This window comes from Lonchura striata, chromosome 1A (assembly GCF_050655825.1).
Source record: "Lonchura striata isolate lonStrDom1 chromosome 1A, ASM5065582v1, whole genome shotgun sequence".
In the NCBI taxonomy this organism is placed as follows: Eukaryota; Metazoa; Chordata; class Aves; order Passeriformes; family Estrildidae; genus Lonchura; species Lonchura striata.
In genome coordinates, this window is record NC_140741.1 from 48,983,569 (window position 1) to 49,011,473 (window position 27,905).

Genomic DNA, 27,905 nt, shown 5'->3' on the forward strand with positions numbered 1-27,905 from the left:
GTTTTTGAAAGAATGAGCAAGACATAGGTTGTCTACTTGTCACAGCTCCAGAATAATAAGGAAGGTGATTGTGATCAAAATGTAGTTTAATTAATTTTCTTCTCTGAGGAATAAGGAATTAAAATGAACTAAAACCTGAAAACTTCTTTTCAGTCATTAGTCATATTGGCAAGATATATGACACCAGGAATTTTGTATTGCCTGCAATGTAAATGTATTTTCTTCTGGAATGTTTTGATTATTTAATTTTTGTGGCTTTCTTATTAAGTACTCTGGTCTTATTTCATAAGCAAATTATTTGAGACATTGGGTTCTGTGATCGTGAATTTTATACCAACAGGGGTAAAATCTTTAATTTAACAGGGGTTAAATCTTCACACTTTCATGATGAAAATGAATCCTTACCAAAAACATCTTATTAGTAAAACTCTTTTTGAGATCCAAGCTTTACGTGAGTATTTAGATTAACACTTTTCTAACAAGAAAGTAGCAGCCATGAGTTCTATTGTAGAATGCTGACGTGAAGCTTACAACATAATGAAAAAATTATATCTGAGTCAATTTTAGACTTAAAACCAGACTAGTTATAATATTTTTAATTTTCCTGAGATGCGTGACTATGGTGTCCGCACTATTACGGGCGATAGGGGGCAGGAGTTTACTTGCAGAAACAAACTCAAAATAGTACTAATGCATTAAGAAGAAAATCCTTAAAACTATTATGAAATGTTTTTCTCTGAATTGAGCAGTGTTACAGAATACCTGGTAGTGGGCTCTGGGGCCCATCATATGATCAGATATATTGGTAATATATTTTGATCCTTAATGAAATTGAAACTTTACAACCACCCTGGAAATCAAGACTCATCCATGGGTAGTTTCAAAGACTTGGATCTAGAATTATTACTAAGTAGGATATTTCAATGTATTTTAAATGTTGGTTAAATTATCAGTTGTGCTGCTACATTTAGAATAGTTTTATCACTACAAGTAGTTACTTGTTTTATTTTTGGTTTCATTTTTTAAAAATCAGTAACTGGTATTCTACATTCAAAACCTTGTTTGATTCACTCACATGATTCATTTTGGGAGAAAATTGAATAATCTAATCCTCAGGATTACAGTAAAATCAAACCCAGACAAATTTTGGCTAAAAGGAGCACTGACACAATCTTGCCCAGTCAGCTGAACTCCTCTTCCCTTTCACAATTTGTGCCCCCCGTTTATGACTCCCCTTCAGCACTTGCTCCATTTTAAAGGCCAACCCAAAGAAAGTCACATTCTGGCAGGTACCAAAGTGCTTTATTGGAATTAATTATAAAATTACAGCAACCATAAACACACTGACTTTTTTCCTTGCAGTCCTTATTCACAGAGAGTTTGAGATCAATCAGCATTTAGACTGAGGGATCTCACAGTGATTCTGCTTGCAGATGCTTGTGATTGTTTTAACGGGTCATTCTTCTTGAAGGACTGTTGGGTGCTGATCTTCCTTCAGCTATAAAATTTTGGCCACATTTCTGAAAATACTGTCCTTTTTGTGCTTATGCTGGACATTTGGCAAATCAAAGATCTCTAAGGTACTTTGATTGTGAAGATCAGGGGAGGTGATCATTGAAGGCTGAGGTGAGTATCAGTGCACACGTCCTTTCTTAGGGAGTCCATAGCAGGATACAAAAGATTACAGTGGAGCTGACAAAATACATTCATATTCTCATATAATGTGTACTACAGATATGGGATCTGAGGCAGGTGATGGTAAAGCACAATTATTCTTGCAAAAGGTGGGACTTTCTGGATAAGCTGAATCAGGAGACCCACAAGGAAATATCTGTATTTTTGCCTTATAAAATGGAAATGGGACATGGAAAGAAACAAAAGAGCATATTATGTTTATAATTACTATAATGTTGCAAAACACACAAAACTCTGTATTGAAATCCAATTCCAGAAGTATGAATATTTATTGTAGAGTTTAAAGGATTAAGAGATTATCCACAGATGTTTTTAAAAATGGGGTTTAATCTAAATTTTAATGGAAGTAAACCCTTGCCTTGCCCACTACAATGTTCCTTGTATTTTTACTGAAAAAGGTTCAGTAGATAAGACAAAATCTAGACATGTAAATGTTGGTTCTTAACACAATCTGGAGTCTCCACAAATAATTCTTCCTGTCCCCCTGAGACTAACTTCTTACTACTAATTGATTCCAATTAGCCAGTTTTAAGTGTAATTATTCAGTGAAAGAAACAAACACTATTATATCTTTGCTCTACATTCCACTACTAAAAACATAGCATTATTGAACTTGTGGAATTGAAATGGTTCATGCTTAGAAAAAAAGGTATTTTCAAGATGCTGTGTTTAAAAACACTGAGAAAAAAACCCTTGTAAATAAGTTGGAATATGCTTTAACTAAAACTTGCTAGTGGAGAATCAGGACACTTGTTTTCCTTCTTAAATTACTGCTGTAATGAAGAAAAAGAAATGTAAGGAAAAAAAGAAAAATCAGTTGCTGATTAGATGTGGATAAATGAGAAAACAGAATGTCTGGGGAAAAGAATACATCTCAGACACCCAAACTGAAAATTTAAAATATTTGGGTCTTATATGAAAGTAGATACTCTACTCCTAAAACTTGAAAAATAAAATACTGACTTTTGAAAAATGAAAAAGTATTATGACTTTGTAGGGTAGTATTGAGTAGTTTAAAAGGACTGGAATATAAAGGAAGTAAATTCCCCAACAAAGGGTGGCAATGGTATGATTTCAAGGCACAAGGTGGTCACTGGGGCCTGGTGGTGCACAGATAATGCTCTATTGATGTCTCCTCTGATGTTCCTTCTAACTCCAGAGGTGACAAGAAAGCAAGAGGTGATGATAAGAGAAAAAAGGAGGGGAAGAGAAGGATCAAGGCTATTATGGAGCCACTGTCCTGTGGCAAACTTCTGACTTCTCATTCCATAGGACTTTACCCACAGCACCAAGCCCTTCCTCATGTATCTGTTCCTTTAAAAAAGGAAACACAAAACTTGTCCAAGATAAAGCTGTACCTAGACATCTGGACATCTCTAGCTATAAACTAAACATAAACAGTGCTTACTGCCAATGAACTCAAGTAAGAAGGTCATTCATACAGATGATATGAGGGTGAAGGAGCAGAAAACAATGGAAAGAATGTTCCTTTTCTTGGGATGTTTAAGCCAGCACAAATCACCATGTGTCAGCTTGTTTTACAATCCAGTGTTTTCACTTTTAATTAGAAACTCTTTCCCTTAGCATTTTTCTTAGCAGCAATTTTTAAACTAAACAGAAGGTGTATTCCCCAGCGCCATATGTTAAACCTGACATGTTACTGAGATTGTCCTTTGGAAAAAACAAAACAAAAGAAAACCAACTAAAAAACCACTGAAGATAGGACCACTGTCCTAGTCCGTTCTCTTTGGCCTACTTGTAAGCCTCAAGAGCCCACAGCTGTCCTGTTAGGCAGTATCAATTCTTTGAGGAATTAGTCATAACTGAAAAGCCAATGGATGATAGACTGATGATTTGGTCTTTTGCTTCACTGGCAACCTGCGTGGCTGGAAACAGTCATCCCTCACTTGGTCTTGTAAGTATCAGCTAGATGGAAGCTGTGCCTGTGTGGAGTGAGTAGTTCATAATACTCTTGAGAGGTCACCTTGTTGATGTTTTTTGACCAATATATTAGTAGGCTATGAAGTACAGTCCATTTTAGGCCTTAAACAGGAGGGATTAAGACCTATGGGTATCCTTGACTTTAAGGTATGCAAGGAGAATCCAGCTATGACCAGAGAAATGCCTGACTGAGGCTGAAAGGGTCAGTGGAGCACTGACTGATGGGGGCTGATGCAGTCTTTTTTCCCCAGTATAAATTCCGGCTGAGTTTTGGCTTTGCATAGAAGGACATTTTCTGAGCATCCTTTTTTTTTTTTTTTTTTTTTTTTTTGTGAATAGTGTCAGTATGATAAAGTCTGTCTGTAAACCTCTGCTATATACAGATGAATGAAAGATGGATTACTTGGATTAAAACGCAGCCATAGTTAGGCAGACTCAGAAAAATGTAATGTGCCAATCTCTGGGTTGGATGAACTGTACCCAGCTGCATGATATACAATGAAGTTACTCATTTATAGTGCTTTTCTTCCAAGGCTGTAAAGCACCAGTGTGAATACTGAGAGGTGTTGTGTGCAATCTTAACATAACATAAACTACAGCTTTATGTGGGTCCCTCTTCAGCTCTTTGGGAGCCATGCTATAAGCTGGTATAGAATTGGAAACTGTGCTATCTGAAGTTTATCCATGTTTCTTCTGATACTTGTCTAGGTAGGGCCATCTCCATAGAAATTCAGTTAAGGTGAGACACACTTTTATTTTGTATGAGTACCTGAAACCCTAGGCTATAAGCTCATAAAATGAGATTGCATACAAGATGTTGATGGCCTAGGGGAAGTTCTGAACAACAAGAAGTCATTATCAGGATTTTGCTGAAAAAATGATCCATGATCTGATATATTTTCAAACAGTCTTTGCAGAAAGACCAAAGGAATTGCAAGCTTCAGAGGCAAAACCCATGAAATCCATGTCTATGTTTATAACTGTGGACAACTGAAAAAACAAGAATTTTTTCCAGATGTACACACAGGTTTTTTCGGGAGCTGCATTCCTTTGTATTTTCTTCAGCAAAATGGCTATATATAACAGTCTGTATGCTAAACTACTTCCAGAGTAGCATTTGAGAACAAATTACTAAGTTAATACCTTCTTTGACCTGTATCTGGTCAAGCTATATTTTAGAAACCTGTCATTACTAATATGAAGAAGAGGTTAATCTGGTAATGTGAAGTTTCAGAATGATGGATGAGTCAAGGCACATGAGCTATTTAACACAATACCTAGCTGCACCTTCCTATTGTAAGTCTCCAGACTGACAAGCCCAAAGAGGAGGGGTTGCAAACCTCTCAATACTTTGTTTCAGCAATGATGAAATTTGGAGGTGAATCTAGACAGCCTTAATTCCCATCACTCATGCTTTGTGCCCGTTTTTGGAGTACTATCCCAACTTGACTTAAAAGGAATCAGCCTCATGGCTCCTTATCAGCATGCACCTTAAACCTTTTACATATCCCCTCTCATACTGACCCTTCAATTTATAGACTAATATTGTTGTAGCTAAATTGTGTGACTGACACCCTTGGCAGGGCTTGGAAGATCTCAGCCTGGAGAGTTATGTGTTTGTTATCTGTACATCAAGATGGCCAGAATGACGCTCCTGTGCTGTCACACACAGTTTAAAAGTGTGTCTCCCTCTTTAAAAGTGGTGGAGCTGGTTAGCCCAACTGCTTGCTTGCTACTCATTGTTTTTCTGAGAAGGCTTCACAAAAACCTTAACCCATGAAACTTGTAACTATCCATCTGTGTTTCATTTAAAATTATTAAAAGTTAGAAATGTTTATAAATTGGACATAATGTACCACTTTATTCCAGGTTACTTCTACTCTTGAATTACATCATTGGCTGAACGTCTCCCTGCACTGCTGACAGGAACAAACATAACTGAAAATGCAGTTCAGAGAGCGACAGAGGAAAACACTGCCTATTTTACTAATGCCTGATACTGACAGCCTGCACAAAAAATCTTAAAAGCACTCAGGCACTTCCTTTTGTGCCCAGTTTTAAAGGGTTTAATGAAACATATAGAAACTGACATTCTAAACCTGTAGCTTTGGATGTTATTTTGCCATGTCAGTTTCTTTTTTTTTCTTCCAAATCACATAGCAATAGTTTTCTACCTTTCTGCATCAAACTTCAGTCAACAAATAATGAAGGCTGTTTTCAGATAATAAAATGCTTCTGTTCTATGACCTGTTCTAACAGGTGGGCAGCCAAGTATCACCACAGGAAATATGTGGCAATGCTAATTACTGAGCAAAATTTTAGTCTTCCTAGGACATACAAACACAATTAGTATGTGTATCAACATACCTCTAATTAAAAATTGTTAAGATTAAAAACCTTTTTAGACTGTGCTGCAAGATAAAAATAAAGGCTAATTTCGTTCCCAAGACAGTAGACCTGAATGCAATCCTTCTATAGGTAAGAAAGCTAGCAAACTCTTTATACTGAAACTAGTTACACTGGTTTGAGTGTCAAGAAATTATTTGTATTCTGCAACAGCATGCAAAGTGATGTAACACTTCTTGAAGATGTCTAAGATTCAGGACAAAGAAAGATTAGGCATTTTCTCTTTTAGTAAAATGGCCAATATATAACATTTAATGAAACTCTTCAGATTTGCTTTGCTTACGAAAGAAGTGCAGGACTTGATTTTTTGTTCTTTTTTCTTCACTGTGGAAAGTAAGGCCTTTATCTTGTGAATTGTTATGTATGCATTTAACTTATGTACAGTATCTATTCCCATAGATTCCACAGGACTGAATGCCAAAGATAGACACATCTGTGACTGCTTACAAGATTGGAGCTGAAGAGCTTCAAAAAAGAAAATGAACAGAGATGGTTTTTTGAAGTATGCAAGCAAAATAAGGGGAACAGAGATGCTTTCAGACATTGATCTAGATCCTTGCTGTATATATTAATTCTGTGTGTTTGCGGAGCCTACGTACAAAAGTTTGGGCTCAGGTGGAAAAAGTAGGCTGATTCGGTTTCCGAGACAGGGGTTCCCTCCTAGGGGTACTCAAGCCAACTGTTGCTGTACTACCGCAGGCAGCATCTAACACATTTTTAAATCCCTCCAGCTGAGGTGTGGGGGTTCAGCACTGTAAGGAGGGAGAGTAAGAGAGAAAGTCCTGGGGCCGCGGAGTCGGCAGGGGGATTTTTGAAAGTACCAGCCAACGCTTACGGCGCGTATTTTTTTCTGGGCATATTAATCCTATCGATTTAAGTAGGAGTATTTATCCTTTTCTGAGCTCCATCTTCACGTTAGTATGACAGCACTATTGTCGTTCAAACACGTAGTCGGCGGCTCTTTATTAAGTCTCTACAAATATGACACAGTAAGGGCATTCAATATTTATGTGGAGAGCACAAGCATTTGTGTGTAATCCCGGGCAGTCCTGCGGCTCGGAGGCTTTGCAGCCTCCCCACTCCCGGAGCAGCCCGGCCCGGCCCTCGCCCTCCGCCCGCCCCGGCCGGGGCTCCCGCCGCCGCCTCAGCGACCTCCCCCGGAGCCGCGCGTGTGACACACCGGAGAAAAGCCTCCCTCGTCCCCGCGTCGCCCCCGCCTCCCGCCCCCGCCCGCTCCCCCGGGGCGCCGCCGTCACCGCCGGCAGCCGGAGCAGCCGCTGAAGCCGAGGGGCGGCGGGGCTTGCCCGCCTCTCCCCCCTTCCCATCCCTTCCCTTCCTCGCCTCTCCCCGGTGCCTATATATAGCCGCCTCTGCTCGAGCCAGCCGGGAGATTGCTCTGTACCTGCAGGAGACAGGAAAGGGAAAATAAGAGGAGCGACTCTCCGAAGCCTGACTCGCTATCAGGAAGAGGAGGACGGGCCTGGCCCGCGCTGCTGTCCGGTGCCACCGCCCCCGGTGCCAGGCGAGCCCCACGGGGACGGACCGACCTGCGCGGCGGCGCCCCGGGGGCGCGCATGGCTCGGGCGCTGCCGGGGCCGGGCGAGGAGCCCGACCCCGGCCCCGGCGGCTCGGGACGCGGGGAAAAGAGAGCTCCCTGCGGACGGCGGCGCTAGCGGGGGGGCGACGGAGCCCTTCCCCCTGGCGCCGAGGTGCGCTCGGCGGCATGTGCTGAAGTGCTCCAAAGAAGCCGCACAAGTTGCCTGCGCGCCGTGGCCCAGCGGCCGGACGGCGGGGAGAGCCCGCCGCCTCTTGCCCGACCCGACCCGACCTCGTCCCGTTCCCGTCCCCGAGGGCTGCTCCCCCGCGGGGCTCCCGGCGGCCAGGGTGATGCGGCTCGTTGGGAAGTGAGAGACCGTACGTCCCACGCGGGCCGAGGGCCCCTTGCCTCGGAGTCTCCCATGATTTCGGGGCCCCCTCGGGTGGCGGCGGCCCCGCGGGAGGCGGGGGCGGCGCTGCCGTGATGGCCCTGGAGGAGAAGCGGGAGAAGCGCCCGCCCGTCACCCCCATGATGATCGAGGAGGAGGCCGCCTTGCGGAACGGCAGCCGGGGGCTGCCGCCGGGACCCTGGGCCGAGGCGGCGGGGCCAAGACCCCGCACCACGGAGCGGCACATCGCCGTGCACAAGCGCCTGGTGCTGGGCTTCGCTGTCTCCATCCTAGCGCTGCTGGCGGTGACCATGATCGCCGTGCTGCTCAGCGTCCGCTTCGAGGAGTGCGGCGCCGCCGCCGACGGTCCGCCGCGGGCCGGCGGCAACGGGAGCCTCTCGGGGGCAGCCCGGCAGCCGCCGGGTGCGGGGCAACCGCCCGGCCGGCCGGAGGAGGAGGTGCGGGGCGGGGAAGCGGCGGAGGAAGAGGAGGAGGAGGAGGAGGAGGAGTGGCAGCGGCGGCGGGAGCTACCGCCCTGGGCCCGGCCGCGGCTGCCGCGACACCTGCGGCCCCTGCACTACAACCTGATGCTGAGCGCCTTCATGGAGAACTTCACCTTCAGCGGGGAGGTGAACGTGCAGCTGGAGGTGCGTAACGCCAGCCGCTACATCGTGCTGCACGCCCACCGCATGCACATCGAGGCGGTCCGCGTGGCCGAGGACAAGCTGGCCGGCGGTGTGCGGGTGGCCCGCACTTTCTTCTACCCCCAGACCCAGGTGTTCGTCGTGGTCCTCAACCGCAGCCTGGAGGTGCAGAGAAGTTACAACCTTAAGATCATCTACAACGCCCTCATCGAGAACGAGCTGCTGGGCTTCTTCCGCAGCTCCTACGTCCTCCACGGCGAGCGAAGGTAGCGGATGGGCCGCGTCGTCTCAAACCCAACTCGGTCCGAAGTTGGCGGCCCCCGCGCCAACTTCGGTTAGGGCGGCGCTAGGACCCGGCGGCGCCGCCGGGCCGGTGATGCTGCGGGCTCTGCGCTGCCCGGCCCCGGCGGTCCCGCCGAAGCGTGCGGGGCTCGGCCGGCTGCCCGGGGAGGGGGCTACGGCGGGGGAAACGGCCGCCAAGTGACCGCAGGCCAGGCCTTGCCTCCCCCCGCCACCTCTCTGTGGTCATCTCCGTAGAGCCCGGCTGTCAGAGCAGAGATGCGGAGGTTCTCGGGGACCGCGAGTCCTTGCCCGCTCCAGGCTACCGGCCGGTGTCGTGAGACAGCCGTGAGAGCGCCTGGAGGGCGGCCGGGGCTGCGGGAGCGAGCGGGAGTGAGCGGGGGCGGGCGGAGCTGGTGCGGGCTGGGGCCGTGCGGAGGCCGGGCCGGGGTTAGCCGGGGCCGGGGTTAGCCGGGGCCGGGGTTAGCCGGGGCCGCCGGCAGGTGAGCGGAGCGCTCCGCCTGCACGCCCCGCCTGCGCGGGGAGGGCTGCGGGGCGTGCAGGCGGGGCAGGAGATGCCCCAGCGCAGGTTGCGGACGGACGGTGGCAAGGAGCAAACTTGCAAGGGTGCCACCAGTGAAGCAGACCGTCCGCTAGGTCCTTGTCAGGGCAGAGGCTCCGGGTCTGTTTCACACAAAGACTCTGCGTTCGGCTGCCCTGTGCCCTCGTATGACAGAGCCTTGTGAGGTTACAAATGGCAGCATGTAGGGCAGCGGGACTATTGTTTTGCTTTTATTCCGTTTGGTAAAGCAAAAAACATTGTGGGATGCATTTTCACATAAGATGAATACATTTACAGTACAGCTGGGTCGCTGCAGATTTACACCCTGTGACCCGACACATCCGATTCATTTGCGGGCAGAGCAAGATTCACTCTTGATCTGTATTTACTCATGTAGTTAAAGCCCCTTGGGTCCCTGGCTAGGCCCTTCTTGCGGTAGGCAGGGTTACTGTGGAGGGCCCCATTTAGCCAGTTACAGAGGCTTTCTTTTTAAAGAAGGTGTTTTCTAACCACATAAAGGCTTTGTAATGGAAAAGAAAGGCAGGGTGGACTTCTTGATAGTTCCGGAATGGTTTATAGTTTTAGAATTGGATTCTTTTTAAGCTGTCCTTTCTTGAAATATCTATGCAGTGACAGGTTTTCTTTTCCTGAATCTTACTGTTTTAGATTGTGGAAACAATATAAGTGAAGCAAAGATTTTATAGTTGGAAGAACTGGGCAAAAATATGAAGACATGAAAAACCTCTTCACCAACTCAATTAAGTCAAAATCCCTTTTATTAAAACATATTTTCATTATTATGATTACTGACAATTTTAAAAAGCTTGATGTTAGAATTGCAAGCAGGATTGAAATTAAGTTTTTGGAATTTGTCATCAGAGTGAAATAAAAAGGGAATTTGAAAAAGCACAGTTGTAAGAAAAGATGCGAATAAAATGCCTTTTGTCACGGTAGACTGAATGGTTGGGGTAATTGGGAGTTCTTACAGACCTGTATTGAAATGGGCAAATCAGAAAACAAAATACTGTTAACAGTAGGGGGTATAATTCACTTTACAAATCTGAGAAGTTATTTAAGCAGTTATTATTCTCGTGTACTTTGACTTTGTGTAGGAATAATTGAAGTGTCAAATAGGTGTGGCAGTGACATTTCTTCAGAGCTACTGTACTAGACTTCAATACCGATCCCCTAGTTAAGCTTTAGAAACCATCACCACCAGCAAAAAGGTCTATTCACTGTTTCAGTCATCAGGATAGTTTAAGACACAGGGTGGAAGGCGATGGAAAAATGTTTTTCACAGTGCTCGTTGTGTAACTTTTCAGATATAAATTACTTTGTTTTTAATACCCTTAAATATAGTGGCTAAAATACTTACCTTCCATAAGGTAGCATTGCTGTATTGAAATCAGTGGCATGTTTTTCCTTTTACCAGCTCACTTATATTTCTTTCAGTAAAACATACATATAACTGTGGTTATTGCATGGTTGTAGTTTCAGGTGTTAAATAGAAAAAGTGTTTTTCCTTTTCAACTGTCACAGGATTAGTATCTTGCTATAGTATAACATGAATAATACCCTTTCTAAACCAGGGAACTTTTTTGATCAGAGAGCACTCATACAGTAACAATTTGCATTCTTATTAATAGCCCATTTTTCAATATGATACATATAACCCTTTTTAGTCCTCAAACGCAGAGAGCTTCTGTTACGAGAGACAGACTTGCATGCTCTGGGACACCTTGCTGTTCCAGCAGGGTTTTGATTTTTTGGACATCTTTATATTCAATTAAAGTACATCATCCTCATTGGAGTAGTACTTGCTGTAAAAGGGTCCAAACCATAATTTTTCACTTTTGTTGTATAGGAGGTGCAAATAACTCTGCTGTGAGGCATCACAAACATACTAATGCCTTCACTTTATGATTTTTTTCCCCCTAAAGTTAGTTTCTTTGGCCTTCACAGGTGAACGTTGTAAATCAGCCTAAAATGCAAAAGCTGTGTTAAAGTATTTATTTTCTGAAATCTTTCCTACTGCACTTGAAATATAAAATGCAAGTGATATGCCACAAATTTACTTTGCATTATGTGCTAGAATTTACTGACAGTATTCAACAGAAATATAATACAGAGCTACTGTAGGAGTATGCAGGCATAATCTAAATGAACATCAAAGTTTTGAATAAGTGAAAAGGAAAAAAAATCTTGTATCACACAGAGAAAACAGAGACATATTCTTTAATCTTGTAACAACTAAGATGCCAAAAAAGATAACCTATTGAGGAAACACATCTTCCTTTAATAAACAAGATGGAATTAAACCGCCTGCAAGTTCCTGCCATGGGTATTCTGAGAAGACAGACTGTGTGAGCCTGTCACTCCCTCGAGTACAATCTTTTGTGGTGATATTTTTGGGAACGGGAGGTAAAAGTGTTGGTACCCAGAGAGGTATGTAAAGGGAAGGATGAGATAATCAAACTGCCCTTCACTTCTGGCATGCTGTAGAAGTCTGCTTGTTTTACTTGAACACAGAGCAGAATAGATAAACAATGTTTTGGTTTAGCTTATTTGTTTTCTTTAAGTGCTTAGGGTTTCTTTAAGCAGTTTTAAGATTTTGTTTGTTTTGCTTTATGGCACAACAAACAAATCAATGTTTGATAGTAATGCATGTTATAAATATCACTATTATTGGTAGTTGGTGTATTTTTATACACCAACTACCAATAACAGTGTGAAATATTGACTGCCCTGTGTTTGCCCAGTTATGTCTATGTGGATATATCTGTTGTCTAGCTGTGAAAACACAGAAGATGAAGACTTTACCAGGGTTTATTAGCCTGGTGAAGGGATTGTTTCAGTGGCCTACTAGGTATTAAAAGATGATTGATAAGATCTCTGAGAAGTGGGGTGAAGATGTGGAGAGGGGACGAGGGAAAGCTTCCTTATTTAGAGGGTATCACAGTATGAACAGTATTTCCTGTGTGTGCTTATGTGTGTGTCGGAGCTCATTAAAATTGTTAATTGCAGAGGAAAGTTCATTATTCTTACTTTGTTAATAACAGGCCAGTACAGTTTTCCATGCTCACTTGAAGCTTCTGTTGATGTGTGTAGCTGTTTAGAGTGTGCCTAGCATGCAGAATCAGGTCCACTTGAAATACTTTGCATATAAATTAAGTTGCTTTGCTTCATTTAATTGGCTGATTTGGCTTTGTTGCAGTAGTGCAAATCCACTGATATGGGAGTTTTTTGGATTAACACTGGGATATCTGGCACCAACCTTTTATGTTAGATGTAGCAATCTTATTCAAAATGCTGGTTGTAATAATCTGTGTTTTGTAATGAGGCAAGAAAAATGTGAATAATTCCTTCAATAATTATTATTCAAAAAAGGCTTTTTATTTTAGAAAGAAGACCAATGGTAACTGCTTCAGTGGTGGAAAATGTTTTCAAGTTTTTAAAAAGTCAGTCTTACTGAAAATATATATCTAGTTCTATCAGGTACTATAGCAAGAAAAAGGTGTAACGTTTCAATAAAATGATTTCTTCATTGCCTCCAAAATATGTGTAAAATCCAAAATGTTGCAGAAAAAGTTAATGGGATACTTTTTTCTCCCTATGGGGTACCTATGTTTTTCTCTGTCAGTGTTAGAGTATCATATTGCAGATTAATGGTTATATACTGATTAATAATAGGTGCCACAATTTTCATTACATCAAAGCTATCCACCCATCCTTTTCTCTCAGAGGAATAACAGATGATTAGTCAGCCTCTAAAATTTTGATAAATGTTTGCCTGGTATCTAAAATTGCACAGTTTGAAACCCTGGAAGGTGAGACATGAATCAATACCACTCAAAAAGCCTACAGACATGCTACCTTCACATTTACATGGTTGGCCCATGGTAATTTTCTCATTCTATATGCCTCCAAAAAATACTCTTACCAAACTCCATAATTCAGCCTTTTAAGTTTAACTTCTTGTTTCTGCAAAAAGATCATGAGTTTTCTCCAAATGTGTAAATACATGTCTCCATCCAGAAAGCTTCCTATTGTGTATCTGGATCAAAATTTATTTTGTTTCAAAGAAAACCGTTACAGGTTTTATTGTCAAGCTAAAGGCTTCCCATTCTTCCCATACGTGCTTAATAAATGCCATTACCTCCTTCAGAGATCTTTCCAAAACTAAGAACATGGTTTTGCTTTCTATAAAATACACTAGAGAAGAAAAGCACGTGTAGAAGAATGGTGAAATACTTTGTGCTGGTTTAATCATTTGCTTGCATTTGTGATTCTGCAAAGCTCAGAGAATGGTTTTTTTTGGAGGTGCACAGACACAGCAATGCTATACAGTACTGTGTCCCAGACCTACATGCAGCCGGCAGAGAAGTAATCAGCTGTGGAAAACAATGACCCTCCTGAGTGCACTGTGTGACCGTAAGTTCTCATGCCCAAAGAAAGGTAAAGTGCCCTGTCAGTGTCTCAGGGCAGAGTGAATTCCCTGAAGGCTCTGAAATCCTGGTTGGAACTGAATGTGCTTGTTTTACATTTTATAACCAACAGTGGATTGCTTTTTTACCCACATATTGGTGAACAATACTGCAGGAACCTGAAGTTTGATGCAAGGCAAGGGTTGATCATGTTTTAGTGTGGTGTCTACAAATTTCTTACAAATTTGTATCTATTGCATTGCAGTAGAGGTGGTAAGAAACTGATCAAGCAGTGTTCAAATACTATATATTTTGTATATTACAGTTTTAATTTTTTCCGCCTTTAAACCACAGTGGTCAGGCAGTGTCTGATTTGGTATGTCTGTGAATCAGGTGCTAGGCACAGTTAGTAATCAATTTTTATTTTTGTTTGTGCTTTTATAGGTTTCTTGGTGTTACGCAGTTTTCTCCTACTCATGCCAGAAAAGCCTTTCCTTGCTTTGATGAGCCCATCTACAAGGCTACATTCAAAATCAGCATCAGACATCAAGCAACTTACTTATCTTTGTCCAACATGCCAGTTGAAACTTCTGTTTTTGAAGAAGATGGATGGGTTACAGATCACTTTTCACAGACCCCTCTCATGTCCACCTATTACCTGGCTTGGGCAGTGTGCAATTTTACATACCGGGAAACTGTCACCAAGAGTGGAGTAGTTGTAAGTATTTCTGATGTACCAAAAATATTTCATTACTGTGAAAACCCTCAGTTTTTTGTAAGGGGATTGTACCAGCAAATACTTAAAATATTTTCTTGATTAATATTTTTAAAATTTGCTGGTCTATTTAATGATTGTGTGTATTGTTTGGGACCTTTTCTGGAGGTTTGTCTAACATTTTTAGTTTGTCTTGTGCCTGTTGTAAATAGTTAGCTTAGTAGGTGTGGTTATCTGATTAAATTTTAAACTTTTAAATACACTGTTAAACTACACTTAGTTTTTCTCGGGAAATTTTTTCTTGTTTTTCCTGTAGCCTTTTCATTACCAGTGTTCATGAGATTATTAAACTGGTAAGGCTTCCTTTGATAGTGATGTGTCCTTTGTTGTGCTGCATGCTAGCTCAGGATGCTGATAGAGTAATTTCTATCTTTTGCTCTGGAGCAGGACTTTGCAACCTATCCACTTCCTGAAGTTAATGGAAGCACTAAGCTTCTTAAGTTGTTTTTTTTGCAAATAGGGCATGATTCCAGGAGTTACGCCTTGGAAAAAAAACAAAAGCTAAAATCTTTATTTACGTCAGTTTTGGGTTTTTGTACAAATATCGAGCTCAGAACTGTATAACAAGCCAAAACATAAATGAGAAATGCTGTCAGTTTAATAGAATATTTCACAGTGCTGTCATCTTGATTTTTTCAGGTGAACATTCAGAGAAACCATTCCTACTTAGTTTCTGTGACTAACAAAACAGAGCTAATTCTGGAAGTAGAGGACTTGACAACAGTTTGAGCTGTGAGCCTGAGCAAAGGAGGGTTCACCTTATACTTTGGCAAATGCTGTATGATTTTGTGCTATAGCCTGGGAACTTGAGGAAGGCTGCAGACTGTTCATATCAGGAAATAGCTCTTTAAGCACTTTGAGCCAGCCTGATCATTGTGCTGCAGTGGAGGGAGCTGATCCACCCACTCTGAGCCAAAGGTATTCTTGGCCTTCCTTGTCGCAGCCATGAGCTCTGTACAGCCATATGATCTGGCTGAAAACTTACCTCAAAAATAACTGAAAATGTGCTAAGTTTTCAGCCAAAGCAGTTCACTGACCCAGCTTTTTGTGTTGCTTCCAGAGTCCTAGCATGGATTCAAGGCTGTGCTGATGGAAGGTAGACCCAGAAAGCACTGGCATATCTCATTTAGGCCTGAAGGGATCAACAAATAAGTCTTCTATTTGTTACTGGAACAGCTGGGTAGGACACTGGGAGCCTTTCTTCAGACCTTTTCTACCATGACTGTTACACTACTTTCTGGCACCACACAAGGAAGAAGTATGACTAGGAAGTGGTTCTCCTAGTGAGGTGCTTTTAAATGGGAACTGCTGAAACTTATGTAATAGTCATAGGACCATAGAACAGTTTGGGTTGGAAGGGGCCATAAAGACCATGTAGTTCTGAACCCCCCTGCCACAGCCAAGCACACCTTCCACTAGACCAGGTTACTCAAAAACCATATCCAGCCTGGCCTTGAGCACTTCCATGGATCATCCACAGCTTTTCTGAGCAATCTCACCACCCTCACAGTAAATAATTTCTTCATAACACCTAATCTAACCTGCCTCCTTTTGTTTTGAAACATGTTACTCCTTGTGCTATCACTGCTATTGGCGTAAGCAAATATTTAAATCATTGGGGATGGAACTCAGGACCATCAGTTTGAAACATGTGACCTACTTCCTCCTTAACTCATTGTAGTATTCTTTAGAGCTCATATCCTATATACTTTTGCTGCTTGAATATATTTGATGCCTTGAAAACAGAGGCACACTTATGTCTTGTAGACAACAGTTGATAACTTTCTGCTGTTCTTGTGGGTTTTTTTTCAAAACTATTCTCAAGACTTTTGATTTACTGGAATCTGAACAGAAAATCCAAGTATTCTTCTGTTAGGAATTTTTGGTTTCTAGAGCCTTATAGTTATGCTTGCGTCTATTGGTTGAGGGCATGTAGGAGATACATATGTATTCTGCACCAACTTGACAGTACCGCTGTGCAGAGCTTTTTCAACAGTTATGAAAATTAGTTGGTTAATCTTTGTGAAAACTTGGAAACCAAAATCCTGCATAGATTGAGATAGTCTGTTATCCTATAAAATTGTTTGTTAAGTCTAGATTTTAGCTCTTGTTTTTTTATAAAGCCCTTATCACTGAGGTATATTAACATCCAGGAATACTGAAATAGTTTGCAGTGGGTTATTGGTTAAATACATCTTGCTATTTTTCAGTTTCATTTGGGATCTGATCATCTTTTATCATGGTTCAGTTTTGTTGAAAGAGTATGTTTTAAGGTATAAACTCATGGCAAGTACTTCATTTCAGAGCTGCATTCTTTCAGATGAATTGCTGAGGTAATCCATCTTTTTGAGTCTCTTATATTGCAATGCCAGGAGTTCCTGGATGCTACTGAGTGAATTTGAAATCATTGGAATCCTTGCACACAGAATTTCAAATTTCTTAGTTTCCTTCAAAGCCACTTTTTACTGAAATACACTTACCCCCATACTCATGGCAGTTAAATTAAATGTATAATAAAAGTAAGTTTCCTTCTAAAAATGAAAATTACCCGGACCTTCGGCTGAAGCATCTTGATAGGCTATTTCTTATATTGGTGAATCTTCATTTTAATTAATGCAGTGAATCTTCATTGTAATTAATAACAAATATAAGAAATATATTTGTTAGTAGACACCTAAAGACTCCAGCTTGCTTTTGCTTTTCTTTTGGCAGTTCTATGAACCTTGTTTTGGGTCACAAAACATTTTTGAGGGAGTGGGCTGTCCTTTCAAATTTTGACAGCATGCTAAATGATTATAATCTCACTTCTCTTCCAGCTGACCAGTATTAATGAAGTAGTGTGGTCAAGGTTAGGTAAACTCTGAGAAATAGAACTAGTTGTGAGATGAAAAGCAGATTTTTTCCTCAAAATGGCTAAAATGTTAATTTTTCATTTTTTTTCTCAAGAATGCCACTGACCTCAAAATTAGTTTAAACTTAAGCATGACATTCGATACAAGTCAAGTTTTAAATAGAAACTGCCTTTTGGAAAGCTTAGGTAGCCAATCAAAATACTTACATGGCTATAGCATATATAACTCTTGCATGAAGATGTTCTACATTTCATACACTAAAATTAATTGGAAAAGGGAATTAAGACAGTTATTTTTTAAGAGCATCCTATAGTAGATGTGAATCATTATCACATACATGACTTTAGTCCATGTGGGTCTGGTCCAAATCCCTTCCAGATTAGGTAATTTAAAAGCAGACCTGACTTTTTATATGTATTACAGGTATATAATATGTTGTTCAGATTCAGCTGGGGTTACAGAAAATCACTGCAACTGCCTTTGTCTTTAGGCAGGGACTTTATTCCTTATGTAAAGTCATCTGCTATGGAGTAGAGAGCAGTGTAGTTCTACCAGGGTGGTGCCTGAGGTAATGTTGTTTTGAGGGAGGAGGGGTGCCCTTGCAAGCAGGCTTAGCTGATCAGTGTATGGCTCTAGCAGTTGTACCAGCTGCAGCTGGGGAAAATCATGGGATCTGTATACTGTCATCATTGTGCAGTACAATAATCCAGAAAACTTCACTTACCTCCACATGCTCTTATTTTGCATTTCCTAATCATGCATCATACGTTCTTTGTCAGTAATTCTTAAAAGCAAAATATTGCTGGTTGGAGTGTATTGTCTGTCACATCATCACTGTGTCTCTTTCCTTCATTGTGCTTTCAATCCACCAGGCCTTTTCCAACTATTGTTGCTTTATTTTTTCCCCCTGCTTGGATTAGTGCTTCTATTCTCCAAACCCTCTGTTTCTCATTCCTTTGTCAGATGAACATGGAAATTGGCTATTTCCTGCATGGCTTTTCAGTGTCTCATAAGTTAATTAATTTTTTCCCCTGTAAATTCTTTCTCTTTTTGAACTAGTGGAAGGAGGGAGTACATAATATATCAGTGGAGATGAATGTATGGCTGAAAAAGATGTTTCTGGGAGATTCACCTTCTCCTATTCTTCCTTTTTGCTGTGGATAGGATGTGGAGATAGGTATGGAAATAAAATGCCAACTGGCAACACGAATGTGTTTCTCTTGTCAGGGAGAGTATCTGCTAAAAACAGAAAGTGTATGGAAAGAAGTGAAGTCAGGAGGAATTGTGGGTGCAGGGGTTAAAGAGACAAGTGCAGACAGTTACCAGAGCAGATGGGAGTGAGCAGCTGTGAAAGAAAGTGGCTATCTAGCTGGGTAGTGGTGAGTGGGAGGAGAAATGCTGAAGACAGTACCCAAAGAAGAATTTTGTGTGGCTTTACTTTTCTTACCCCTGCTTCTATTCCAAAGTGGTGGCAGCACATTTTGCAGGATGGGCAGTGTGTGCCTGACCACACCTGGGTCAGCTGCTCAGGGTAGAACCTCCACTAACTGAACCCATCCACGTTCCATTTTGGAGAGACCTTTACAGCCAGGTGTGTCTTGGTTTCAGCTGTATTAAATGTTATTGTAGTGCTACTTTGTCATGATACAAAGACCTTAAGGCTAAGAAAGATCTTATGATAAGAATTATACCCAAATAAAGTCAACCTTTATTGCACTCTTTTTGTTTTGATATTGCTTTATCTAAGATGTAATTAATGTTCACAAGCTGTACAGTACATTTAAGTCCTACCCTGGCCAATGAGGAGGAGCTCTAATAATATGGCTAAAGGAAAGTAAGATAATTAGTGTTTCTGTCGTGCTTTCTGGCTTGCAGAGAGCCTGTATAGACGTCCTGGTATTGAATTCTCTCAGGCATGTGCCTGGGGGGCTCACTCAGTTTGGCTTAATATAACTAAAAAAGATATAATGGTCTCAAGAATGGGATCTGTGTAGTAATAATTGCTTGATTTTGCACAAGTGAAAAATTATTTTTGTCCAGGAAGAGCTAGTGAGCAGAGCCACATAAGCAGATCTAGATCATAAGTGGTACATGTCCAGCAGCTCATGTTTGTTTAGTTCCAGCATGGGACTGTGGTTTTATTCTAGCATGGGACCATGGTTTTATTTATTTATGTCCTTAAGACGACTGGATATAGTACAGTGCTTCCAGCTGGACAGCTGTGTTGGGCATTGTCTTACCTGAAGTGTGGTGATCAGTCTGAGGAGACTAAAGAGCTGACTTTCATTAATAGTCTAAGAAAAAGAAAAAAAAAACATGTCAATCAGCAGAATAACTTTTTTCTTGGTGAGTTTTTTCATTTGCTAGTTGCTAGAAAAAACTGAAAGTATCAGTCTTGTTTAAAGTAGCTATGCACTTACTATGCAGTTCAGCCAGTAGCTTTTATAAAATTATTTTGTATTTGAAAAATGTATTAATATTTTTATCTAATAGGAAGAATGACCTCAAGACCATGAAATTTCTGTCAGCTAATCACTACCTGGGTTAAAGGTTTGAGGCTCTTCCTTAGGCCCTCTCTTCAGCTGATGGTAGTAACTGCCAGCAAAGTCTCTTCATCAGTTATTATTTATTAATCAGTATTGAAGCACTTATATGTGAGATAATTCTTTGTGGGTGAGCATATTGGCTACAGCAGAATGGTTACATTACCAAAAGCAGAACTTGTCTTCAATTAAAATTTTCTTCCTCTGCAGCCTGCATTTAAATGCAGCTCCAGAGCTGTGCTCTGCTTTTGAAGCCCTGCAAAGTAACTTTTGTTAGCCCATCACTTACCACTGGGAGGCCACACGTTTATCTGATAAACAGGTTAACAGCTAACAGAGGAAGCACCAGGCATATTTCTGAATCTTGGTATGATGCAGATTTGTAGTATTTAATCTTTATATGTCCATGAATCTTACAATGATGCATATTCATTTTTGCTTTTTATTACTAATGTCCCACACTTGCTGTCTTCAGAGCAGCTTTCATAAAACAGTTAAAACACGTTAGAGTGTATTGGGAAGTATGCAGTTATGTTGATCTAGAAAAGCACATAAGGCTATAGATAGGTATGTTTGTGCTTTCTTTTGTGAGTGTGAAATTTTCTCTGTAGTTACAATAGGCTGGTCTGCAAGTATCTTTTACTCAGTTCAGTGCTTACTAGTGTGAATTACTTTAAATGGGAACCTGTATTATAATACAATAGGAATCCAAAGAAATCTTAGCTTTTTCAGATTCACTGCATCAATATTTGTTTACCCATTCTGTTTCAGATTTGTATATTGAAAATAACTTCTAGTTTATTAATTTTTAAATACTGTAGCTACAAAACATGCTACAAACAAAAACCTATGTGATCAGCATCCATGCTAAACTGAATATGCCAGGGAATTTGTTAAAAACATAAATTGCAAACTTGCAATCCATTGTTATTGATTTCTAGTTGAATTTGCAAGTTGAATGCACTAAGAAAACACTGTACATTTATTGTGTTTACTCCTTTAAAAATTGCTGCCTGTCAGCACTTGTAGTACATGCTGTATTTAAATGTGATATTTGTTTTAGTAATGTTAATGCCCAGGTGGACTCTGCAAATAATGCTATTGAATTGAAAGACTCGAGTTTGGAAGCATTGTTTTGTTTTGTTTTGTTTTAGGCTAGGAAGATCACCTGTCAGTATCTGGGGGCAGTGGTATACTTTGTATATAGTAGCAATAAGACTGTAAAAAGGCACAAATCAGTTTCTTAATTTGTGGCTATTTTGTAGGTTTATGGCTTGCTTGCAGTTACAGTGAGGAGGGAGAGGCAGCACACGATTCCTGGCCTGATGGTTGTCAGAACAGCTTCCTAATTGTAATTCTGTACATTCAAGAGCACTTCAGCCTGTAGTGGCTTCATCTGGGGTCTCTGCTGGCTAATGAAAGAAAAGAAAGGTCTGAGACTTAGTATTTCGACTCCTTCCCTGCCATTTGTCCAGAGGAGAGTACAGTGAAGTGCCTGCACTTCGTCCTACTTCCCACATTACAAGCAAGGAAAGGAGGGAGATGTAAGAGAAGACTTCCCTTTCATGTGCTAATGAACATATGCTTAGTAGTATGTGATGTGACAATGCAACTCATAGTCAAGACTGAAAACTCGAGCTGCACTCTGCTTTCTGTACTGTGTTGTTTCATGTCTCCTTATGCTTCTTATGTTGTGCTGTCATATTTTATTTCATTAACTTATTCTTCTGTCCTTGGCATCAACATGAATACTGCTCTCTGACATCCAAGGAAGTAGCACGAGTCTATTAACATCTTTCTGTAAGAGTCATGCTCTTGCTATAAAAGCAAAAGTGATGTGCCAGATAATCTGTAGGAGGTATCTCGCTCCAGAACAACGTAAAGGTGAACACACCAGCCAGGTGAACATTTGTCAGTCAGGCCAGTGCTTTCCTCTGTACGTACCATAGTAACTGTGCTTTATGCAGTGAAGATGGATTACAGACTTAGCTGACATCTAGTTGAGTGACAGATACAGTATTTGTTGATGGAGGAGAGTGATGTGTGCTTTTATTTATTTATAGACCAGTGTCTTCTCCAGGGTTTAGGTAAATTTTATTTGGAGTTTTCTTACAGGAATGAGAAACTTAGCCTGTTTGTTTCCAGTTTTTATAACCAGCAGTGAGAAAATAACCTCTTATTTTGGAGATTCATGCCTGTTGCTGGTTCAAGCCTCCTTTTTGAGGACAGACAGTCAGGTGTTTGTAATGTTCACCTTTCAGGCTTGCCTTGACCTGTTGCTTTTGTGTTGAAAACCTTGCACAAATGCCACCTTAATTTTTGCCTTTGTCCCAGTATTTTTTGCAGCCTGAAGGTTTATGGTATTTACCCCCATTTTTACTAGTAGAATACCTAGTCAATTGGATTTTCTTCTAAGGTATTGTAGGGTTGACAGAACTGTTTTGCTCTTCTGGTGTGGTGCTTTCACATTTTGGGTACCTTTTTTGGAAGCTTTTTTTAATCGGATGCTGGGATGAAATGAGATGCTGGAGAGTAGTGGTTCACAAAGTGACTTTGAGATCCTGGTCTATGGCAAGTTGAACACAAGTCAACAGTGCCCTGGCAGCCAGGAGGGCCAGCCCTGTACTGGGGTGCATCAGGCACAGAATCTCCAGCCAGGCAAGGGAGGGGATTGTTCCACTCTGCTCTGCACTGGGGCAGCCTCACCTCAAGTGCTGGGTGTAGGTTTGGGTGCCACAATATAAAAAAATATATTAAACTATTAGAGAGTGTCCAAAGAAGAGCCATGAAGATGGTGAAGAGCCTTGAGGGGAAGCCTAGTGAGGAGTGGCTGAGGTCACTTGATCTGTTCAGCCTGGAGGAAACTGAGGAGATGCCTCATTGAGTCTTTGACATTCTTATGATGGGAAGCAGAGGGGCCGGTACTGGTCTCTTCACTCTTGTGACCAGTGACAGGACTTGAGGAAATGGCATGAAGCTTAGTCAGGGAGATTTAAGCTCAATATCAGGAAAAGGTTTTTCCTCCAGGGTGTGCTTGAACACTGGAACAGGCTCCCCAGGAAGTGGTCACAGCACCACACCTGTCAGAGTTCAAGAAGTCTTTGGACAATGTTTTCAGGCACATGGAATGATTCTTGGAGATGGTGCTGTGCAGGACCAGGAGTTGGACTTGATGATCCTTGTGGATCCTTTCCAACTCAGCATATTCTGTGAATCTGTAAATGTGCTTTTCCAGGGTCTAGCTTCTATGGCTTCACATGTCCTTTCCTGCTATTCTCCAGGAGTGTTTGCACAGGGCAAACTCCTGCATGGAAAATAGTGAGGCTGATCAATTGCCTTGTAGGCAGTGCTCTCATTCTCAATTTATTCCAGCTCAAAGTGGTTGCTGTGGCTGTCCAGCTGCTCGAGCTCATCACGTGGGCCCATCCCCTGGCACACCTCTCATGCACTTGGGTGGGGACAGGTGCCAGAGAACAGCTCTGCTGGCCTGGTTCCACTGAGTGGTACCCCAAGGAGATCCTCTGCTGCTCCTGCCTGGCAGCTTTCTGGCTGCTGCACGATGTTGAGACCTAGCAAGAGCAGTTAGAAATGAGAGCCGAGCGTGTTATCTTTGTATTTGGAACAGCATAATTTGAAAGCAGATTATGTTTCTCTTTGAAGGCTAAATGACCTAAAGTTTATTAAAAAAAGTAATCCCACAGTGGATTATCATGAAGAATGTTTAGCAATGCATTTTGTTTCACAGCATGCAGTGGCACTGTGTGGCAATGTGGGACAGAACAAGAAGACTAATATTTTATTTATATGAAACGACTGGGTGGGGGAGAGGATAAGAAGCAAAAGGTGGTTATTAGCATTTACCTCTGGGGTACCCACACTTTTTTCCCTCTCGCCTCCTTTTCCCAAGCGTGGTGATAGTTTGGTAGTCACAGCAGCTTGAAACCTCAATTAAGAGTTCTTATCTTCAGGATGGCAAGTAGCACCTCGGTTAATAAGGGTAAAAGGGAATAAAAGATGTAGGAAATAAAAGGTGTAGGAGGAAGAAGGGAAATTGATTCCTATAGAATAATTTCAAAGAAACTATACCTACTGAATCATTTGCATACCACATGCGTTTCTTGTAGCTCTTCAATCCCCTGACTAAATAAATCACAGGCCATTGTTGAACAATAAATAACATCATGCTGTGTTTTGTTTTACTGAAAAGTGTTCCTATATGTTTGAAATTTGATAATGTTGTTGTAAGTTCATTGTTGCACTTTAAATACCACAGGGAAAAGGAAAGGTGATTTATATCTAATGAGAAAGTTTGATAGTTTTAGTTTTTTTGTCTGATAGTTGAATGTCTGTTTTTCAGGTAGAAGCCCAAATTTGCTTGTGGGAATGTCAGTGAGTGATAAGATGTTCTGCTTCATTCAAAGTCATATATATGAATGCATATGCATTCATAAATAGATTTTTGGCTACTGTTGCATCAGAGATGACTTACATTTTTTTTTTCCTTTCACGAGACTAATTGAATAATTCTTCTCATTCTTCTCTCAATTTCTTACTGAAATTATACTAACAGGATTTGGGGGATGAAAAGGGAATGATGCCCAAACTTGCTTTTATTCTCATGATGAGCCTTTGCTTTTTATTCCTTAGCAATTCTGTATGTTTAAAATGTTAAATATGCAGCTCTCAAGTAAAAGAAAAGAGTGATCACTAGGAATATCTGATTTATTTCAGTCCACAGTACTTTTACTATACAACCTTTCTTCAACAAGCACCAGCAGAGGCAGTAGTAGCATTCTGCCCTTCTTTGGAAGTCTCCTATCATGCCATATTCAGGTTGTATTAGATATTTATTGTGATCTCTTTTTATAACTGTAGAATGTGGAGTGGTGATTTGTACTTGTGCTCTATTTAACTTGCTCTAGGGTTGTTAAATGTTTATTCTTGAGCCAAGACCATTAGATCTGAAGTGGAAATTTAGACAGTTAATATAAGCCATTCTGAAATAGCATTGCAGTCACCTGCTGACCCTGATGGTCACTTTAAAAAAAAGCTTTAATAGGTGGAGAATTAGGAAATAGACTGTATTAACTTTCCTGCTTTAAAATGTTACATGTCTTGTGGACAGCATAGCAACAAGTATATTAAAGTTAATAGGCCCCAAGATAGCAGAAAGATCAATCCCTTGGGAATATGTATCTTTATGTAGAAAAAGGAAGGCTGAAACTTTTCCATATGTCTCTGTATTTCTTGGCTTGTGATGATTCTCAGAAGACCTGTCATTCACAGTTGCTGAGGCAAGTACTGTATGGTTTGTCTGCCAAGTGAGCTTATATTACTTCTGCCCACAGGAGGCATACAGAGGCAATTGGGTGGTAGCTTAGTGTTAAGAACCTAGTGCAAACTTCTTCAAAACATTATTGTGTAAAGCACAAAGAGGCTTGAGAAAGTGGAAGGGGATGAAAAAGGCCACCTCTCAGAAAACTTGGGACTCATTGCTATGAAGCAACTTTGAAATGCTGAACTAGCTTGGAACATGAGAGCTGCTTGAGCAGCAGAAAAAGTTCAGCAAAAGCATAATTTAGGTATGGAAATGAACATCAGTAATTTGCATGGTTACAATAGGGCGTATTATAACATTTGTCTTTACTACAAAATACTTTGATGAATCACACATGACTAGGAATGATTATACTACCACGAAGTATTGTGAGGATAAAAAGGATCTCTGAATCATAGTGCAGCTGGTAGTGTAGAGTTGCCTGGCTTCACAGTTCTGTTATTCAGGGTTGATGGCTAAGGAGAAATATCCTGAATGCTGTTTTGTATGTACATTTGTGCTTTAGCAGCATTTGAAGGATTTAAATACATTTAATTATACATTCTGTTCCGTAACTGATCTCACCAGTACAATGACACCTTGCAGTACCTACATGAGGAAGTCCGGAGAAGAACAAAACTGATTTCCCAGCAGAATCTATTTGCTCTGAAAGATGCTTCCTCTCAAATGCAGGCATGATTTACTGATGCTAGGATGTTTTCACTAAGTTGAGCTGTTGTTATAATTACAATTACAAGTTGAAGTGCTTTTCCATATTTTTAGAGTTCTGTCACCTGAACTTGGACCAGCTCTGCTTTATCTAACATCCTCTAACCACAGACTTTAATGTACTTTTCTTGCTTTTTTGGTGACTGCTTTGTGGTTTCTAGTCACTTCAGGCTCACCATCTTTCAGGTCCAAGGAATTGTGTGTTTTCCATTCAGAAGACTAAGTTCAAATAGTGCTGCTGAACTACAGTACTGGTTTTTGTCTTATTTTCTCTACCTCTGTCGAGGTTGAGATTGAAGCTCTTGAGATGGTATTTCGCATTCAGTGTTAGATGTTTATTTTTTCTTATCTATGTAACAGTCTCACAGGCAGTGAGTTCTGCAGTAATTTGCTAACAAGGTACAAAATGGCTATCTTTTGTTACAAGGTCTTTTAAGGCTAAACTAGCCAACTAAGAAATGACACCTAAATTATTTTCACTTTTAACTCAATAGCTAATCACTCAAAGTCCACAATGCGGACTTTTCTGTCCAATTACAAAATACCACCCAAACCCATGAAGAAGAAGGAAGAAGAAGGTCAAGAAGAAGAACCAGCCTCCTTCCTAAAACCTCCATCTTGCTCCATATATATTACTGTATTCTAAAACCTTAAACTCTTAGTTTTCCACCCTGTGATATTATGTACTTCTAATCAAACTACACTCCCATAATCCCAGTGCTATCAATCAATTTTGGAAGCCCTCTCCATGGCTGTCATGGTTTGACACTGGCACAATGCCAGTGCCCCCATGAAAATGTAATCTCTCAATTGAATGCTGTGAAATGCAATCGAGAACAGAGCAAAGCTGGCCCAAGCTTAATAACAGAAAAAAACTTTATTAAGCTACTACTATAAAAAAAAAGAAAAGAAAGGGAAAAAAACACACAAAGATCAAAATTAAAACCTTGCAAAGCATTCCTTCTCCCACCACCCAACTCCAACAAACCACAGTGTGATACAATCTGGACCCCCAGTCAGGTTTCTGCCCTCCAGACAATCAATACTCAGTCCATCGAGGGAGACAGAGTCTCTCCTGTGCCACAGACCCCCTAAGAAACACAGCTCCACATCCTGTGTTTCTATGGCACACATGGCACCGCCCGGAGAAGAAGTTTGCCATGGTGACCCTTTTCCTTTCCATGCACAGTGCTCTCACCACCAATGCATGGATGGACAGACTGCTTTTAGGATTTTTCCTTTCAAGGATGCCCTGCCAAGAGGGGAAAAAAAAAACAAACCCAACAGTTCAGTTTTTTCATTTTTTGGGACCAAAGTCCTCCCCCATTTTCCCCTGGGGCCGAGGGTCCAAGAACAGAGATCTTCTTCTCTTCTTCTTCTTTTGAGGACAGGCGGCACCACCACAAACCCCCTAACTTTTTCTCTGTTCACTCCACTTCTGTCTTTTCCCAGCTGAAGCAGGTCTCTTGGCTCACTGGCATCCTCCTAAAATACAGTCTCTCTTGAAGGAGAAGATTGGTTCAGTTTGTGGCCAACATGGAAAAGTCCAGCCAAAAGCCACTCCTTGTCCCCCTCCCATCTAGAATTCTTCCTTCCAACATCCCAGGGTCCAAGGTGTCCCTCTTCCTCTCTTTCAAACCAAGGAGGGGAAAAAATTCACAAAGCTTTCATTTCTCAGGAAAGGTTAAAAGTCCGGACTCCCTGTCTGGCTCTCTGCCCGGATTCTCCAGCTCTCACAGGCAGCTGGGCACTACCTCAGTCAGGCCATGGGCCTTCCCCTCCCCACCCAGCCACGGCCGGGCAGGGGAGAGGC

At 41.5% G+C, this 27,905-nt stretch overlaps 1 protein-coding gene across 2 annotated transcripts in view; it reads left to right on the forward strand.

The window, feature by feature from the left end:
• Positions 1 to 7,340: 7,340 nt before the first annotated feature.
• TRHDE (thyrotropin releasing hormone degrading enzyme) overlaps positions 7,341 to 27,905 on the forward strand; it is a 213,544-nt gene continuing 192,979 nt past the window's right edge. The window contains exons 1-2 of one of the 2 annotated variants that reach the window (XM_021528979.4): positions 7,341 to 8,877; positions 14,321 to 14,594. In XM_021528979.4, the coding sequence (XP_021384654.2) occupies positions 8,063 to 8,877; positions 14,321 to 14,594 (1,089 nt within the window). In that variant the 5' untranslated portion in view covers positions 7,341 to 8,062. The remainder of the gene's footprint in view (positions 8,878 to 14,320; positions 14,595 to 27,905) is intronic. The other variant, XM_021528977.4, reaches the window with a different exon arrangement.